Source organism: Triticum aestivum, chromosome 1A, assembly GCF_018294505.1.
Source record: "Triticum aestivum cultivar Chinese Spring chromosome 1A, IWGSC CS RefSeq v2.1, whole genome shotgun sequence".
NCBI classification, from domain to species: domain Eukaryota; kingdom Viridiplantae; phylum Streptophyta; class Magnoliopsida; order Poales; family Poaceae; genus Triticum; species Triticum aestivum.
The window spans coordinates 496,993,463-497,013,306 of record NC_057794.1 but is presented as its reverse complement, the minus strand read 5'-3'; the positions used below and the strand labels follow the sequence as shown (position 1 = coordinate 497,013,306).

At 42.3% G+C, this 19,844-nt stretch overlaps 1 protein-coding gene across 1 annotated transcript; it reads left to right on the top strand.

Moving 5' to 3' along the window:
* Positions 1-2,127: 2,127 nt before the first annotated feature.
* Positions 2,128-5,146, top strand: LOC123158879 (probable WRKY transcription factor 41). Its single transcript, XM_044576726.1, has 3 exons — positions 2,128-2,592; positions 3,113-3,205; positions 4,472-5,146. The coding sequence occupies exons 1-3, from the start codon at positions 2,222-2,224 to the stop codon at positions 4,869-4,871; spliced, it is 864 nt and encodes a 287-aa protein (XP_044432661.1). The 5' UTR covers positions 2,128-2,221; the 3' UTR covers positions 4,872-5,146.
* The last annotated feature ends 14,698 nt before the right edge of the window (positions 5,147-19,844 follow it).

Genomic DNA, 19,844 nt, shown 5'->3' with positions numbered 1-19,844 from the left:
ATGAAAAGTTATTGCTTTTGCCACTGAATGGCCTTTGTGATGTATTGTCAAAACTAAGAGTGGCAAAAGTGATACTATGTCAAAATCTAGAGTGGTATAAGCAAAGTAGGCAAAAACTAGAGTGGCAAAAACAAAGTTTTCCCTTTACAAACACCTCTAAATCTAGAGCTGGATTAGCTGAATTAGACATATATTCTAGAAAACATTTTTTTTTTGCTTCTAGCTTTAAGATTTTTAATGTCATGGATGACCTCGTTCTATTCTGTGGGAGAATGACCTTTACAATTTAATTACAAGATTTGTGTTTGCAGTGCTGAAATATTTCATTGTTCAAAAAGTATAGTACGATGGATTAAATAGTACTCCGTCCCATCCATATTAATTATCGCTGATTTAGTACTCCCTCCGTTTCTTTTTAGTTCGCATATAAGGTTTGGTCAAAGTCAAGCTTTGTAGAGTTTGACTAATTTTATATTAAAAAATATAAACATTCATAATATGAAATCAATATTATCAAATGCACCATGAAACGTATTTTCATACTATATAGTTTTAGTATTGTAGATATTCATATTTTTTTATATAAATTTGGTCAAACTTTGTGTAGTTTGACTTTGACCAAATCGTATATGCGGAGTAAAAAGAAACAGAGGGAGTACAATTTCATATTAAATCATTGACAATTAATAAGGATTGGAGTGAATAGTATCTTTATCAAAAAAGAATTAATAGTACTCCCCTATTTTTGTATACAAATAAGATATATATATATTGCAACTATACAAGGTCAAAAACAGTAAGAGAGGCAAAAATTAAAGATGTTCCCTCATATTAGCAACCCATGGTTTAACTCTCGCATGCATCCAGTGGATTATAATCATACTCACAACTACTTTCTCCCTCACACCCACTCAATTTCCTCCAATTTGCATGTGCCCTATTAATTAACCCGGTAAACAGAATACAAGTTGGCTTGCAAAGCAGACATTAATTTTTAGCTTGCTACTTGTAATTTGAGTTAGTGGCCTTGTATAAGAAAATAGAAGGGATGTGTATGATAGAGGTAATGGTGTCCCGATCTTTCAATGAGAGGTAACTATCATCTTGGGTGGAGTAAACTTTGACGATCCAACTACGAACATGCGAGGACGTCATGCCTTAGCGATCGCTAAACTAAATTCTAGAGGCTATTGACCACACAAAACACGATCAATCTGGACACGAAGGTCTAATTCGTACATGCAAACAATGTACAAGTAAGAACTAAGATTTGCAATCTGGTGATTGACCTGGTCATTGAACACACAAAGTATGCATATATGGCAAACTTTTATCTAAACAAACCTCAAATCTAAATGATGCCCTACGGGTTGTATTTATAGGAAATAGAGGAGAATTTTGTCCAATCTTGACAAGGTGGGACTAAATTCCATCTTAAGTTGTTTTCCCTATCAATACAAACTCTAAAAATAGCCTATGGTCTGGTATTTCAAAATTACATGGACCTGGCCCAAACGTGAGGTGGCGCCAACACCTATATATGTTTATAGGCGAAAATATGATGTACGGACTTTGTATATTTCATCTGTGCCGCCTCGTGTCATGACGACGGCCTCAAAGTTGTGGAATCTTCATTCGGAACGCCCTTGTCAAGATCCTGCATGCAGACGGGTAAAGTGACAATATTCCGTACAGATAACTTTAGTTGGATTTATGTTTTTACAATGTTTTAAATAGTGGGCTATGACATTTAGCGGCGACCCTTAAAAACAGCTATAACGGGGCTATAGCGGTAAACTGTACATGAAATCATTTAGCGGCAACACCTCAAACAGCTGTAGTGGAACTATAGCGGGGCTATAGCCAGCTATTTAAAACTATGGTTTTTACTAAACTCTAGTGTTCTCTTTTGGTCATTGCGTTTCACCTAGCTACTCATTCTCCAATACACGTTCAATTACACATCAAGCTAGGCATTACTTGAGGTTCACACAGATTAGACATTTCTCTTTTGCACCTAAACACGCAATAATTAGATACTCTTTTTGGTTAATACTAGTAGTACAGTATTTCTTTTATATATGTACAGACACTTAACAGCTCATGTCTCTCAGCTAGGCCATTTCCTCCAATTAAGAATCCAACACCTAATCCAAATCCACAGAGTTCACTCACATCCGCCCCGTGAAGACAGTAGAATAGAGCAATATCCCCTCACCTCATGGCGATGCGGCCCAAGTCCGACATGTCCCCGCCGCCCTCCGACCAGAGGGGCGCTGTCATCGAGGAGCTGAGGAAGGGCGCTCAGCTGGCTGACCGCCTCCGGCAACAACTGGAGCTCATCCCGGAGCTCGGTCGCCGCAGCGCCGCGCTGGCCAGCGTGAGCAACATCTCCACGGCCCTAGTGTCGTCCGCCTCTATGCTGGAGTCCAACAGAGAGCAGTACGGCTGCTCCTCCCCCGACCCCGGGGCGGCAGCCTATGCTGCCGGCGCCTCCGGTAATGGCGGTGGCATTGGGGCGCGAAATGGAGCCATTGCCCGCACCAGGAAGGCAAAGCACCGGCGAGGCCCCCATGGCGAGGAGCTTCCAATGTGAGTGACTTTGTGTTTGCTTCAAGGAATACTACTGTAGCATAGGCGTATCTGTGGGGATCTGTGCTAGGGAGGAATCGTTACTGGCAGATCCATGTTACTACACACTTGTGTTTGGGATTCAGTGAGGATCTAACCCCAATACCCGATTACCCCATGCCTGCAGTGTTGCTAGTCCGGTTGTTCTTTTTTTTGCTGGTCCGGTTGTTCTTTAACTTCCTGCTCCATATCATCTTTAACCCTGTGCAAAAAACGGAAACCATGCATGGATTGGTTTGGCAACCCTGGTATTCTATATCTAACGTTCAAAGCGATATGAAGGAAAGAGATGCTAATACAAGGAATTGAAGGCAAGAAATGTTAATTTGTCGGTAGATCTTGCGTTTATTCCGGTTCATCCTTTGAGGCATCGAGCTGTAGCATATGTTTGTTTCTTTGCATGCCGTGATTTATATTTCATGGTTAGCTTAGCTAGGGACGTGTGTAGTAAAGTTAAGTTCAATTAATTTTATTTCTTCAGCAAAGGGAGGATACTAACTGAGACACCAGAAAATGATGGGTTCCACTGGAGGAAATATGGCGAGAAGAAGATCCTGAATGCTGTTTTCCCAAGGTATGATTCTTTAATTTGACGGAGTTTCACTTTCATCCCTTAAGGCTCAAGAAGCTCTCTCTAAGTATCCATTAATTTGGCATTAACTTATGGATATCAAATACTTGCATTTTCTCCTATGGATTAAACAGAAAAAAATCAAACAGATTTTCGAAGAAAAGAATGTAAACAGTACCTTTGTCGTTAGCAGTAGATACACCTTTTCCTATTGGTCTCGTTGTAGCTTCTCACCACCTTTCCACCTATTACATAGCAGACTCTGAACTAATTTTGGGTTGCATGCATCGTTGAATCTAGAGTCCAGGGGAGTTTTATCTTTCATTATCTAAAAAGGCATTACACAAAGCAAGAATCATAGTACTTCAATTGTGCATTATATTTAACTATGGTTATTAGAATGAAAACACCAAAGTACTTTGATGCTAAATTAAGCATTATGTGGCTTGGCATGGATACTCACCTCACATTAATGAGTTGCTCCAAAATAGTATGGTTGGTATGGGGCACATTTGCGGCATATCACATATATGGACCTTCCATATATCTACATTGTCCTTGGTCGTAAGAAAGCCGAGAAGACACATCTTGTGGAGACTGGAGAGTATCTTACGCTTCCAATATTCTTTTTCAATCAAAGTTGAAGTACGTAAACAGATTAGTATGTGTATGTGATAGCACTATATTTGAGGTTGCACTCTTAATGGAAAATTTATATTATGTATATATTCATTTCTTTGCATGTGTGTGGAACATAAAACCATTCTCCTGGTTGTACACAAGTCAATCATGCACATGTTTACGCTTGTTTATCTGCATATATTTGGATGGCGTAAAAAGGTAAGCCTGAATATGAATATCAATCATTGAGTTTTATGATGAAGATTGCTTATGGAATAAACCACTTCGCTCATGATCATACAAACTCCAGGGGACTAGTATATGACAATGGAGGTGATCTACTCAGAAGTATATATGATATTTTTATTTTGTGGGAAAACATGAAATTTTACCAGAATTAATTTTTATTTGTTACTCACTTAGGTTGACGTTAGCATTGTGTCATATCAACAAGGTAAAGATCTTGCATATTTCTAAACTTAAAAGTGCGTTTGCGATCCGTGTGATATATATACAGGAAACTTTGTGGAATTTAACACAACTTATTATGTGTTTTCTCAAAAAAAACGTAATCCATTTTGTTCTAGCAAAAACAAAGAACATAAAAAAGTGTTATATGTGACCATACACTTGGTTAATTGTTTGCAGGTCATACTACAGATGCGGATACAGCGACGAGCACAGGTGCCCGGCAAAGAAACTTGTGCAGCAGCAAAACAACATCGACCCTCCTGTGTTCATGGTCACCCTGATCAACGACCACACATGCAGCAGTCTGTTCCCTGCTAATGATCAACCACCCAGCAGCTCAAACAGTGCTACTGTTAACTCACAAGTGCTGGACTTCACCAAAGCATCGCTCTCTTCAGCTGTTGGTCTCTCGAGGTTGAAGAAAGAGGAAGACGCAGGCATGTCGGTGACCGTGCCTAGCTACACGTATGAGGAGTTGGCTTCTTATTCCTCGCTGCCGTTGCTCTCGCCGAAGGAGTGGGAGATGGAGATGGAGATCAAGTCACTTTTTCGTCATCACTCGGGAGGTGGTACTTAGCTAGCAAGTTATTCTGTGAAACTTGTTTTTCGCTAGCAAGGTCACTTTGTTGCGTCCAAATAACTACCTAAACCTGAATAATTGCATGGATTTATGTACACGCTCTAGTGTGGTAGTGCTAGCAGTATGACAGCACAAGTACAAGAAATGTCTTTCTGAGATGTATAACTGACTTGCGCTTAATAACCTTTGGAGTGGAACAGGCCTGCGGCCATATGGTTAGTTGCCTATCTTCTCACGCTAAATGTAATTATAATTAATTAGCTTTTCATGTTGTGTCCGTCCGGTCTTCTATGTGGAATATTACTCCATCCGTTCCAAAATATAGTGTTTCCTCTATTCCTGTGCTTTAACTTTGACCATAAATTTAACCAATAAGACTGACTGCGGCGGGAACAAAAGTTATACTAGTGAATTCGCATTCAAAAGAAGTTTTCAATTATATAATTTTTTCTTTCGCCACAGTCAGTCTCGTTGGTTAAATTTATGGTCAAAGTTAAACCTCGGGAAGCGTGGACACACTATATTTTGGAATGGAGGGAGTAGCTAGAAGCTGCCCCTTTATTCCGAAGGAACACAAATGTATGAGAAGTGTACTAAGAGGAACGCTAGCAGAGCCGCCATATCGGCGCAGTCAACATACTGACGGCCATCATAGCAATTTTGGCCGCCTCCCCTCCCTCACAATACCGCCGCCTTTGACCGATTTTGGCCGTCCCCAGCCTCTGCTGATGGCCTGTCGACCAACTCATCTGATTTTGTTGGTTTGGAGTCAGATCCCGCGACTTGTGTGCCTCCTATGCCTCCGCCGGCCGGCCGCCACCGCCTAGGCCAGCACATCACTCAAAGTGAACCTAATCCCCTTTGTGGGTTTTGGTAATCAATATCAACATATCTAAATGAACTAACGTTTTATCAGGCTTATCTCAAGGAAGTTCCTAGTGGGTGAAACAAAGGAAATGAAAGGTGACCCCCCCCCCCCTCCCACACACACACACACACACAAATTACCATGAAGACAAGTGTTGGCCAAATCTAGATTCTCCATTTTCATTTTAGTGATCCAAGATAACATTGGGTTCATAGACATATCAATACTATCAAAAGGGGATGCGAAAGTTATGATGAGTTTTCTTCTCTATGTTTTTGAAGACCGGACTCTAAATTTCCTGAAGAGCCTTTAACTTCTCAACTTTTTTTCGAAAAGGGGGTTTACCCCAGCCTCTCCATCAGAAAGATGCATATGGCTCAACTATATCTACTATATCAACCTAACTTTCATACATTCTGAGCTGCCATGCTCTTCTAGTTAGAACCGCTAGTAGTTCATCCAGATATAGAAGTTGCAAACCCTAGCATTTTGGAGCTACTAACCATTCCACTCGAAACAACCAACACATTGGAAAACCTTCTGTTATCCGCTTAGAATTTCCTAACACCCCTCGCTCGAAATTTCGGAAGAGGCTACGGAGAGTGTGCCACTGCCAAGGTATTTGCCTCGAAGTCCAATTAGATTGACCGAGCTATCTGAAAGTTACCAGTTTTTGTGCATGTCAGAGTCTCCAAGGTAAGATCCCCACCTAACCCACATGTTCAGTCAAAGCAAACTCCACTCATATCCTATGTTGTGATAGAGAATTCCACTCGTTGTCCTGATTTCAAAGCGCTTTCTACTCCAACCATCAAGCCACCTCTTTGAGATCTAATCTTCCTCTTTGCTTTCCACTGCTACTTCTCTAATCCAAAGGCCAAATCTTGAGAGATCTTTGGCTCATCGAAGAAGATGACAGCTCGGGGAAGCAACATTAAGGCGATGAGGATATTGTGCTTATCATGCATGGGAAGATATCTCTCTCAACATGGTCGCTGGGAAAGATCTATCGATCGCAAAACATTGGAAGCGCATCAAGAATAGATCTTCCCCTCAAACCTCTCACAAACCGATGAGGTAAGACTCAAGAGATTGGTAACCGTTGGTCGGTTTGCTTGGAGAAAGTGAAGCACACTCCTCCTACCGGTTGAATCATCGACCAATAAGCAACCTTGTTGTTATTTGCTGCCACATTTTCATTACTTTGAGCATTCTCATCAATTTGAGCATTCGTTTGTTTTTGTATAACATACCCCAAGAGAGGTCCAGACAAATGTCCAAGTCGAAAGGAAAATCGTTTGGCCTGCACATTGTTGGAATTTGTCAGAAGGCCACAAGAAGTGGAAGTCGAAAAATGAAGACGATAGCCTAGAAATTGGGAAATGCAGAAATTCCTCTCTGGATATGGACGATGATGAAGATGGCGATGGTCCTAGAGAGGAATCGTAAAGGATGCCCAAAACTCCCACTCCGGCGTCTAGAGTGGTCGGCCCGATGGGAGGAAGAGAGGAAAGGAGGAGCTCAAGAGAGAAGGATAGGTGGTGGCAATGAAGAAACATATCGACGAGTGATGCGAACAAGAAACAACTTAGCCAAAAAGAGAAAGCAATAAAAACTAGAGACATAGAAAAAGAAGAACAAAGAGAAGAAGGCGAGATGGGATGCTATGCAAGAGATAATATGGCGTCCGAAAGAGATCAAGGCGCATATACTTGAAATTCATATGGACGTGGAGGCGTGTAAGCTCAAAGTTCTGGAGGATCGGATGACAATGGAATGAATGGCCGAGCAGAATCAATTCATCATGTTGGATCTGAGTCAAATGGATGTGGTGGCGTGCAAATTTTGGGAGAAGGCGTGATTGGTGATCACATGTTTCAGGTGTTGGGGAACGTAGTAATTTCCAAAAAAATCCTACGCACACGCAGGATCATGGTGATGCATAGCAATGAGAGGGGAGAGTGTTGTCCACGTACCTTCGTAGACCGAAAGCGGAATCATTTGCACAACGCGGTTGATGTAGTCGTACGTCTTCATGATCCGACCGATCAAGTACCGAACATACGGCACCTCCGAGTTCAGCACACGTTCGGCCCGATGACGTCCCTCGAACTCCGATCCAGCCGAGTGTTGAGGGAGAGTTTCGTCAGCACAACGGCGTGGTGACGATGTTGATGTTCTACCGACGCAGAGCTTCGCCTAAGCACCGCTACAATATTATCGAGGTGGACTATGGTGGAGGGGGGCACCGCACACGGCTAAAAGATCAACCTGATCAATTGTTGTGTCCATGGGGTGCCCCCTGCCCCCGTATATAAAGGAGCAAGGGGGGTGCGGCTGGCCAGGGAGAGGGCGTGCCAGGAGGAGTCCTACTCCCACCCCTTTCCTAGTTGGAATAGGATTCGGGAGAAGGAAAGAGAGAGGGGAAGAAGGAAAGAGGGGGGCGACCCCCCTTGCCCTAAACCAATTCAGTTTGGGCCTTGGGGGGGCGCCCCACACTCCCCTTGCTTCCCTCTATTTCCACTAAGGCCCATGTAGGCCCATTAAGCCCCCGGGGGGTTCCGGTAACCTCCCGGTACTCCGGTAAAATCCCGATTTCACCCGGAACACTTCCGACAACCAAACATAGGCTTCCAATATATCAACCTTCATGTCTCGACCATTTCGAGACTCCTCGTCATGTCCTTGATCACATCCGGGACTCCGAACAATCTTCGGTACATCAAAACATATAACTCATAATATAACTGTCATCGTAACATTAAGCGTGCGGACCCTACGAGTTCGAGAACTATGTAGACATGACCGAGACACGTCTCCGGTCAATAACCAATAGCAGAACCTGGATGCTCATATTGGCTCCCACATATTCTACGAAGATCTTTATCTGTCAAACCGCACAACAACATACGTTGTTCCCTTTGTCATCGGTATGTTACTTGCCCGAGACTCGATCGTCAGTATCTCAATACCTAGTTCAATCTCGTTATCGGCAAGTCTCTTTACTCGTTCTGTAATACATTATCCCGCAACTAACTCATTAGTGGCAATGCTTCCAAGGCTTAAGTGATGTGCATTACCGAGAGGGCCCAGAGATACCTCTCTGACAATCGGAGTGACAAATCCTAATCTTGAAATACGCCAACCCAACAAGTACCTTTGGAGACACCTGTAGAGCACCTTTATAATCACCCAGTTACGTTGTGACGTTTGGTAGCACACACAGTGTTCCTCCAGTAAATGGGAGTTGCATAATCTCATAGTCATAGGAACATGTATAAGTCATGAAGAAAGCAATAGCACCATACTAAACGATCGGGTGCTAAGCTAATGGAATGGGTCATGTCAATCACATCATTCTCCTAATGATGTGACCCCGTTAATCAAATGACAACTCATGTCTATGGTCAGGAAACATAACCATCTTTGATCAACGGGCTAGTCAAGTAGAGGCATACTAGTGATAATATGTTTGTCTATGTATTCACACATGTATTATGTTTCCAGTTAATACAATTCTAGCATGAATAATAAATATTTATCATGATATAAGGAAATAAATAATAACTTTATTATTGCCTCTAGGGCATATTTCCTTCAGTCTCCCACTTGCACTAGAGTCAATAATCTAGATTACACAGTAATGATTCTAACACCCATGGAGCCTTGGTGTTGATCATGTTTTGCTCGTGGAAGAGGCTTAGTCAACGGGTCTACATCATTCAGATCTGTATGTATCTTGCAAATTTCTATGTCTCCCACCTGGACTAAATCTCGGATGGAATTGAAGCGTCTCTTGATGTGTTTGGTTCTCTTGTGAAATCTGGATTCCTTCGCCAAGGCAATTGCACCTGTATTGTCACAAAAGATTTTCATTGGACCCGATGCACTAGGTATGACACCTAGATCGGATATGAACTCCTTCATCCAGACTCCTTCATTTGCTGCTTCCGAAGCAGCTATGTACTCCGCTTCATGTGTAGATCCCGCCACAACGCTTTGTTTAGAACTGCACCAACTGACAGCTCCACCATTCAATGTAAACACGTATTCGGTTTGCGATTTAGAATCGTCCAGATCAGTGTCAAAACTTGCATCAACGTAACCGTTTACGATGAGCTCTTTGTCACCTCCATAAACGAGAAACATATCCTTAGTCCTTTTCAGGTATTTCAGGATGTTCTTGACCGTTGTCCAGTGATCCACTCCTGGATTACTTTGGTACCTCCCTGCTAGACTTATAGCAAGGCACACATCAGGTCTAGTACACAACATTGCATACATGATAGAGCCTATGGCTGAAGCATAGGGAACATCTTTCATTTTCTCTCTATCTTCTGCAGTGGTCGGGCATTGAGTCTTACTCAACTTCACACCTTGTAACACAGGCAAGAACCCTTTCTTTGCTTGATCCATTTTAAACTTCTTCAAAACTTTGTCAAGGTATGTGCTTTGTGAAAGTCCAATTAAGCGTCTTGATCTATCTTTATAGATCTTGATGCCCGATATGTAAGCAGATTCACCGAGGTCTTTCATTGAAAAACTCTTATTCAAGTATCCCTTTATGCTATCCAGAAATTCTATATTATTTCCAATCAATAATATGTCATCGACATATAATATCAGAAATGCTACAAAGCTCCCACTCACTTTCTTATAAATACAGGCTTCTCCAAAAGTCTATATAAAACCAAATGCTTTTATCACACTATCAAAGCGTTTATTCCAACTCCGAGAGGCTTGCACCAGTCCATAAATGGATCGCTGGTGCTTGCACACTTTGTTAGCTCCCTTTGGATCGACAAAACCTTCTGGTTGCATCATATACAACTCTTCTTCCAGAAATCCATTCAGGAATGCAGTTTTGACATCCATTTGCCAAATTTTATAATCATAAAATGCGGCAATTGCTAACATGATTCAGACAGACTTAAGCATCGCTACGGCTGAGAAGGTCTCATCATAGTCAATCCCTTGAACTTGTCGAAAACCTTTTGCAACAAGTCGAGCTTTATAGACAGTAACATTACCGCCAGCATCAGTCTTCTTCTTGAAGATCCATTTATTCTCAATTGCTTGCCGATCATCGGGCAAGTCAACCAAAGTCCATACTTTGTTCTTATACATGGATCCCATCTCAAATTTCATGGCCTCAAGCCATTTTGCGGAATCTGGCATCACCATCGCTTCTTCATAGTTCGTAGGTTCATCATGATCTAGTAACATGACTTCTAGAACAGGATTACCGTACCACTCTGGTGCGGATCTTACTTTGGTTGATCTACGAGGTTCAGTAGTAACTTGCTCTGAAGTTCCATGATCATCATCATTAACTTCCTCACTAATTGGTGTAGGTGTCACAAAAACCGGTTTCTGTGCTGAACTACTTTTCAATAGAGGAGCGGGTATAGTTACCTCATCAAGTTCCACTTTCCTCCCACTCACTTCTGTCGAGAGAAACTCCTTCTCTAGAAAGGATCCATTCTTAGCAACGAAAGTCTTGCCTTCGGATCTGTGATAGAAGGTGTACCCAACAGTCTCCTTTGGGTATCCTATGAAGACACATTTCTCCGATTTGGGTTCGAGCTTATCAGGTTGAAGATTTTTCACATAAGCATCGCAACCCCAAACTTTCAGAAATGACAACTTCGGTTTCTTGCCAAACCACAGTTCATAAGGCGTCGTCTCAACGGATTTCGATGCTGCCCTATTTAACGTGAATGCGGCCGTGTCTAAAGCATATCCCCAAAATGATAGCGGTAAATCTGTAAGAAACATCATAGATCGCACCATATCTAGTAAAGTACGATTACAACGTTCGGACACACCATTATGCTGTGGTGTTCTGGGTGGCGTGAGTTGCGAAACTATTCCGCATTGTTTCAAATGTAGACCAAACTCGTAACTCAAATATTCTCCTCCACGATCAGATCGTAGAAACTTTATTTTCTTGTTACGATGATTTTCAACTTCACTCTGAAATTCTTTGAACTTTTCAAATGTTTCAGACTTATGCTTCATTAAGTAGATATACCCATATCTGCTTAAATCATCTGTGAAGGTGAGAAAATAACGATATCCGCCACGAGCCTCAACATTCATCGGACCACATACATCTGTATGTATGATTTCCAATAAATATGTTGCTCTCTCCATAGTTCCGGAGAACGGCGTTTTAGTCATCTTGCCCATGAGGCACGATTCACAAGTACCAAGTGATTCATAATCAAGTGGTTCCAAAAGTCCATCAGTATGGAGTTTCTTCATGTGCTTTACACCGATATGACCTAAACGGCAGTGCCACAAATAAGTTACACTATCATTATCAACTCTACATCTTTTGGCTTCAACATTATGAATATGTGTATCACTACTATCGAGATTCATCAAAAATAGACCACTCTTCAAGGGTGCATGACCATAAAAGATATTACTCATATAAATAGAACAACTATTATTCTCTGATTTAAATGAATAACCGTCTCGCATCAAACAAGATCCAGATATAATGTTCATGCTCAACGCTAGCACCAAATAACAATTATTTAGGTCTAATACTAATCCCGAAGGTAGATGTAGAGGTAGCGTGCCAACCATGATCACACCGACTTTGGAACCATTTCCCACGCGCATCGTCACCTCGTCCTTTGCCAGTGTTCGCTTAATCCGTAGTCCCTGTTTTGAGTTGCAAAATTAGCAACAGAACCAGTATCAAATACTCAGGTGCTACTGCGAGCTCTAGTAAGGTACACATCAATAACATGTATATCACATATACCTTTGTTCACCTTGCCATCCTTCTTATCCGCCAAATACTTGGGGCAGTTCCGCTTCCAGTGACCAGTCTGCTTGCAGTAGAAGCACTCAGTTTCAGGCTTAGGTCCAGACTTGGGTTTCTTCTCCTGAGTAGCAACTTACTTGCTGTTCTTCTTGAAGTTCTCCTTCTTCCCTTTACCCTTTTTCTTGAAACTGGTGGTGTTATTGACCATCAACACTTGATGCTACTTCTTGATTTCTACCTCCGCTGCCTTTAGCGTTGCAAAGAGCTCGGGAATTGATTTATTCATCCCTTGCATATTATAGTTCATCACGAAGCTCTTGTAGCTTGGTGGCAGTGATTGTAGAATTCTGTCAATGACACTATCAACCGGAAGATTAACTCCCAGCTAAGTTAAGTGATTATGGTACCCAGACATTCTGAGTATATGTTCACTGACAGAACTATTCTCCTCCATCTTGCAGCTGTAGAACTTATTGGAGACTTCATATCTCTCAATCCGGGCATTTTCTTGAAATATTAACTTCAACTCCTGGAACATCTCATATGCTCCATGACGTTCAAAACGTCGTTGAAGTCCCGGTTCTAAGCCGTAAAGCATGGCACACTGAACTATCGAGTAGTCATCAGCTTTGCTCTGCCAGGCGTTCTTAACGTCTGTAGTTGCATCAGCAGCAGGCCTGGCACTCAGCGGTGCTTCCAGGACGTAATTCTTCTGAGCAGCAATGAGGATAATCCTCAAGTTACGGACCCAGTCCATGTAATTGCTACCATCATCTTTCAACTTTGCTTTCTCAAGGAACACATTAAAATTCAATGGAACAACAGCACGGGCCATCTATCTACAATCAAACATAGACAAGCAAGATACTATCAGGTACTAAGTTCATGATAAATTTAAGTTCAATTAATCATATTACTTAAGAACTCCCACTTAGAAAGACATTCCTCTAATCTTTTAAGTGATCACGTGATCCAAATCAACTAAACCATAACCGATCATCACGTGAAATGGAGTAGTTTTCAATGGTGAACATCACTATGTTGATCATATCTACTATATGATTCACGCTCGACCTTTCGGTCTCAGTGTTCCGAGGCCATATCTGCATATGCTAGGCTCGTCAAGTTTAACCTGGGTATTCTGCGTGTGCAAAACTGGCTTGCACCCGTTGTAGATGGACGTAGAGCTTATCACACCCGATCATCACGTGGTGTCTGGGCACGACGAACTTTGGCAACGGTGCAAACTCAGGGAGAACACTTTTATCTTGAAATTTAGTGAGAGATCATCTTATAATGCTACCGTCAATCAAAGCAAGATAAGATGCATAAAAGATAAACATCACATGCAATCAATATAAGTGATATGATATGGCCATCATCATCTTGTGCTTGTGATCTCCATCTCTGAAGCACCGTCATGATCACCATCGTCACCGGCGTGACACCTTGATCTCCATCGTAGCATCGTTGTCGTCTCGCCAAACTTATGCTTCCACGACTATCGCTACAGCTTAGTGATAAAGTAAAGCATTACAGGGCGATTGCATTGCATACAATAAAGCGACAACCATATGGCTCGTGCCAGTTAATGATAACTCGGTTACAAAACATGATCATCTCATACAATAAAATTTAGCATCATGTCTTGACCATATCACATCACAACATGCCCTGCAAAAACAAGTTAGACGTCCTCTACTTTGTTGTTGCAAGTTTTACGTGGCTGCTATGGTCTTAGCAAGAACCGTTCTTACCTACGCATCAAAACCACAATGATAGTTTGTCAAGTTGGTGCTATTTTAACCTTCGCAAGGACCGGGCGTAGTCACACTCGGTTCAACTAAAGTTGGAGAAACTCACACCCTCCAGCCACCTGCGTGCAAAGCACGTCGGTAGAACCAGTCTCGCGTAAGCGTACGCGTAATGTCGGTCCAGGCCGCTTCATCCAACAATACCGCCGAACCAAAGTATGACTTGCTGGTAAGCAGTATGACTTATATCGCCCAGAACTCACTTGTGTTCTACTCGTGCATATGACATCTACGAATAAAACCTGGCTCGGATGCCACTGTTGGGAAACGTAGTAATTTCAAAAAAAATCCTACGCACACGCAAGATCATGGTGATGCATAGCAACGAGAGGGGAGAGTGTTGTCCACGTACCCTCGTAGACCGAAAGTGGAAGCATTTGCACAACGCGGTTGATGTAGTCGTACGTCTTCACGATCCGACTGATCAAGTACCGAACGTACGGCACCTCCGAGTTCAGCACACGTCAGCCCAATGACGTCCCTCGAACTCCGATCCAGCCGAGTGTTGAGGGAGAGTTTCGTCAGCACGACGGCGTGGTGACAATGTTTATGTTCTACCGACGCAGGGCTTCGCCTAAGCACCGCTACAGTATTATCGAGGTGGACTATGGTGGAGGGGGCACCGCACACGGCTAAAAGATCAACTTGATCAATTGTTGTGTCTATGGGGTGCCCCCTGCCCTCGTGTATAAAGGAGCAAGGGGGGTGCGGCCGGCCAGGGAGAGGGTGCGCCAGGAGGAGTCCTACTCCCACCGGGAGTAGGACTCCCCCCTTTCCTAGTTAGAATAGGATTCGGGAGAAGGAAAGAGAGAGGGGAAGAAGGAAACAGGGGGCTGACCCTCCTTGCCCTAAACCAATTCGGTTTAGGCCTTGGGGGGCGCGCCCCACACTCCCATTGCTTCCCTCTATTTCCACTAAGGCCCATGTAGGCCCATTAAGCCCCCGGGGGGTTCCGGTAACCTCCCGGTACTCCGGTGAAATCCCGATTTCACCCGGAACACTTCCAACGTCCAAACATAGGCTTCCAATATATCAATCTTCATGTCTCGACCATTTCGAGACTCCTCGTCATGTCCTTGATCATTTCCGGGACTCCGAACAATCTTAGGTACATCAAAACATATAAACTCATAATATAACTATCATCGTAACGTTAAGCGTGCGGACCCTATGGGTTCAAGAACTATGTAGACATGACTGAGACACGTCTCCGGTTAATAACCAATAGCGGAACCTGGATGCTCATATTGCCTCCCACATATTCTATGAAGATCTTTATCGGTCAAACCGCACAACAACATACGTTGTTCCCTTTGTTATCGGTATGTTACTTGCCCGAGATTCCATCGTCGGTATCTCAATACCTAGTTCAATCTCGTTACCGGCAAGTCTCTTTACTCGTTCCGTAATACATTATCCCGCAACTAACTCATTAGTTGCACTGCTTGCAAGGCTTAAGTGATGTGCATTGCCGAGAGGGCCCAGAGATACCTCTCTGACAATCGGAGTGACAAATCCTAATCTTGAAATACGCCAACCCAACAAGTACCTTTGGAGACACCTGTAGAGCACCTTTATAATCACCCACTTACGTTGTGAAGTTTGGTAGTACACAAAGTGTTCCTCCGGTAAGCGGGAGTTGCATAATCTCATAGTCATAGAAACATGTATAAGTCATGAAGAAAGCAATAGCAACATACTAAATGATTGGGTGCTAAGCTAATGGAATGGGTCATGTCAATCACATCATTCTCCTAATGATGTGACCCCGTTAATCAAATGACAACTCATGTCTATGGTCAGGAAACATAACCATCTTTGATCAACGGGCTAGTCAAGTAGAGGCATACTAGTGACAATATGTTTGTCTATGTATTCACACATGTATTATGTTTCCGGTTAATACAATTCTAGCATGAATAATAAACATTTATCATGATATAAGGAAATAAATAATAACTTTATTATTGCCTCTAGGGCATATTTCCTTCAGTCTCCCACTTGCACTAGAGTCAATAATCTCGATTACACAGTAATGATTCTAACACCCATGGAGCCTTGGTGCTGATCATGTTTTTCTCGTGGAAGAGGCTTAGTCAACGGGTCTGCAACATTCAGATCCGTATGTATCTTGCAAATTTCTATGTCTCCCACCTGGACTAAATTCCGGATGGAATTGAAGCGTCTCTTGATGTGTTTGGTTCTCTTGTGAAATCTGGATTCCTTCGCCAAGGCAATTGCACCAGTATTGTCACAGAAGATTTTCATTGGACCCGATGCACTAGGTATGACACCTAGATCGGATATGAACTCCTTCATCCAGACTCCTTCATTTGCTGCTTCCGAAGCAACTATGTACTCCGCTTCATGTGTAGATCCCGCCACAACGCTTTGTTTAGAACTGCACTAACTGACAGCTCCACCGTTCAATGTAAACACGTATCCAGTTTGCGATTTAGAATTGTCCAGATCAGTGTCAAAGCTTGCATCAACGTAACCGTTTACGATGAGCTCTTTGTCACCTCCATAAATGAGAAACATATCCTTAGTCCTTTTCAGGTATTTCAGGATGTTCTTGACCGCTGTCCAGTGATCCACTCCTGGATTACTTTGGTACCTCCCTGCTAGACTTATAGCAAGGCACACATAAGGTCTGGTACACAGCATTGCGTACATGATAGAGCCTATGGCTGAAGCATAGGGAACATCTTTCATTTTCTCTCTATCTTCTGAAGTGGTCGGGCATTCAGTCTTACTCAACTTCACACCTTGTAACACAGGCAAGAACCCTTTCTTTGCTTGATCCATTTTGAACTTCTTCAAAACTTTGTCAAGGTATGTGCTTTGTGAAAGTCCAATTAAGCGTCTTGATCTATCTCTATAGATAGTGATGCCCAATATGTAAGCAGCTTCACCGAGGTCTTTCATTGAAAAACTCTTATTCAAGTATCCCTTTATGCTATCTAGAAATTCTGTATCATTTTCAATCAGCAATATGTCATACACATATAATATCAGAAATGCTACAGAGCTCCCACTCACTTTCTTGTAAATACAGGCTTCTCCCAAAGTCTGTATAAAACCAAATGCTCTGATCACACTATCAAAGCGTTTATTCCAACTCCAAGAGGCTTGCACCAGTCCATAAATGGATCGCTGGAGCTTGCACACTTTGTTAGCTCCCTTTGGATCGACAAAACCTTCTGGTTGCATCATATACAACTCTTCTTCCAGAAATCCATTCAGGAATGCAGTTTTGACATCCATTTGCCAAATTTCATAATCATAAAATGTGGCAATTGCTAACATGATTCAGATAGACTTAAGCATCGCTACGGCTGAGAAGGTCCCATCGTAGTCAATCCCTTGAACTTGTCGAAAACCTTTTGCAACAAGTCGAGCTTTATAGACAGTAACATTACCGTCAGTGTCAGTCTTCTTCTTGAAGATCCATTTATTCTCAATTGCTTGCCGATCATCGGGCAAGTCAACCAAAGTCCATACTTTGTTCTCATACATGGATCCCATCTCAGATTTCATGGCCTCAAGCCATTTTGCGGAATCTGGGATCACCATCGCTTCTTCATAGTTTGTAGGTTCATCATGATCTAGTAACATGACTTCCAGAACAGGATTACCGTACCACTCTCATGCGGATCTTACTTTGGTTGATCTACGAGGTTCAGTAGTAACTTGCTCTGAAGTTCCATGATCATCATCATTAACTTCCTCACTAATTGGTGTAGGTGTCATAGAAACCGGTTTCTGTGATGAACTACTTTCCAATAGAGGAGCAGGTATAGTTACCTCATCAAGTTCCACTTTCCAATACTCACTTCTTTCGAGAGAAACTCCTTCTCTAGAAAGGATCCATTCTTAGCAACGAAAGTCTTGCCTTCAGATCTGTGATAAAAGGTGTACCCAACACTCTCCTTTGGGTATCCTATGAAGACACATTTCTCCGATTTGGGTTCGAGCTTATCAGGTTGAAGCTTTTTCACATAAGCATCGCAGCCCCAAACTTTCAGAAATGACAACTTCGGTTTCTTGCCAAACCACAGTTCATAAGGCGTCGTCTCAATGGATTTTAATGGTGCCCTATTTAACGTGAATGCGGCCGTCTCTAAAGCATATCCCCAAAATGATAGCGGTACATTTATAAGAGACATCATAGATCGCACCATATCTAGTAAAGTACGATTACGACGTTCGGACACACCATTACGCTGTGGTGTTCCGGGTAGCGTGAGTTGCGAAACTATTCCGCATTGTTTCAAATGTAGACCAAACTCGTAACTCAAATATTCTCCTCCATGATCAGATCGTAGAAACTTTATTTTCTTGTTACGATGATTTTCAACTTCACTCTGAAATTCTTTGAACTTTTCAAATGTTTTAGACTTATGCTTCATTAAGTAGATATACCCATATCTGCTTAAATCATCTGTGAAGGTGAGAAAATAACGATATCCGCCACGAGCCTCAACATTCATCGGACCACATACATCTGTATGTATGATTTCCAATAAATCTGTTGCTCTCTCCATAGTTCCGGAGAATGGTGTTTTAGTCATCTTGCCCATGAGGCACGGTTCACAAGTACCAAGTGATTCATAATCAAGTGGTTCCAAAAGTCCATCAGTATGGAGTTTCTTCATGCGCTTTACACCGATATGACCTAAAAGACAGTGCCACAAATAAGTTACACTATCATTATCAACTCTGCATCTTTTGGCTTCAACATTATGAATATGTGTATCACTACTATCGAGATTCATCAAAAATAGACCACTCTTCAAGGGTGCATGACCATAAAAGATATTACTCATATAAATAGAACAACCATTATTCTCTGATTTAAATGAATAACCGTCTCGCATCAAACAAGATCCAGATATAATGTTCATGCTCAACGCTAGCACCAAATAACAATCCCGAAGGTAGATGTAGAGGTAGCATGCCGACCGCGATCACATCGACTTTGGAACCATTTCCCACGCGCATCGTCACCTCGTCCTTTGCCAGTGTTCGCTTAATCCGTAGTCCCTGTTTCGAGTTGAAAATATTAGCAACAGAACCAGTATCAAATACCCAGGTGCTATTGCGAGCTCTAGTAAGGTACACATCAATAACATGTATATTACATATACCTTTGTTCACCTTGCCATCCTTCTTATCCGCCAAATACTTGGGGTAGTTCCGCTTCCAGTGACCAGTCTGCTTGCAGTAGAAGCATTCAGTTTCAGGCTTAGGTCCAGACTTGGGTTTCTTCTCCTGAGCAGCAACTTGCTTGTTGTTCTTCTTAAAGTTCCCCTTCTTCCCTTTACCCTTTTTCTTGAAACTGGTGGTCTTGTTGACCATCAACACTTGATGCTACTTCTTGATTTCTACCTCCGCTGCCTTTAGCATTGCGAAGAGCTCGGGAATTGATTTATTCATCCCTTGCATATTATAGTTCATCATGAAGCTCTTGTAGCTTGGTGGCAGTGATTGTAGAACTCTGTCAA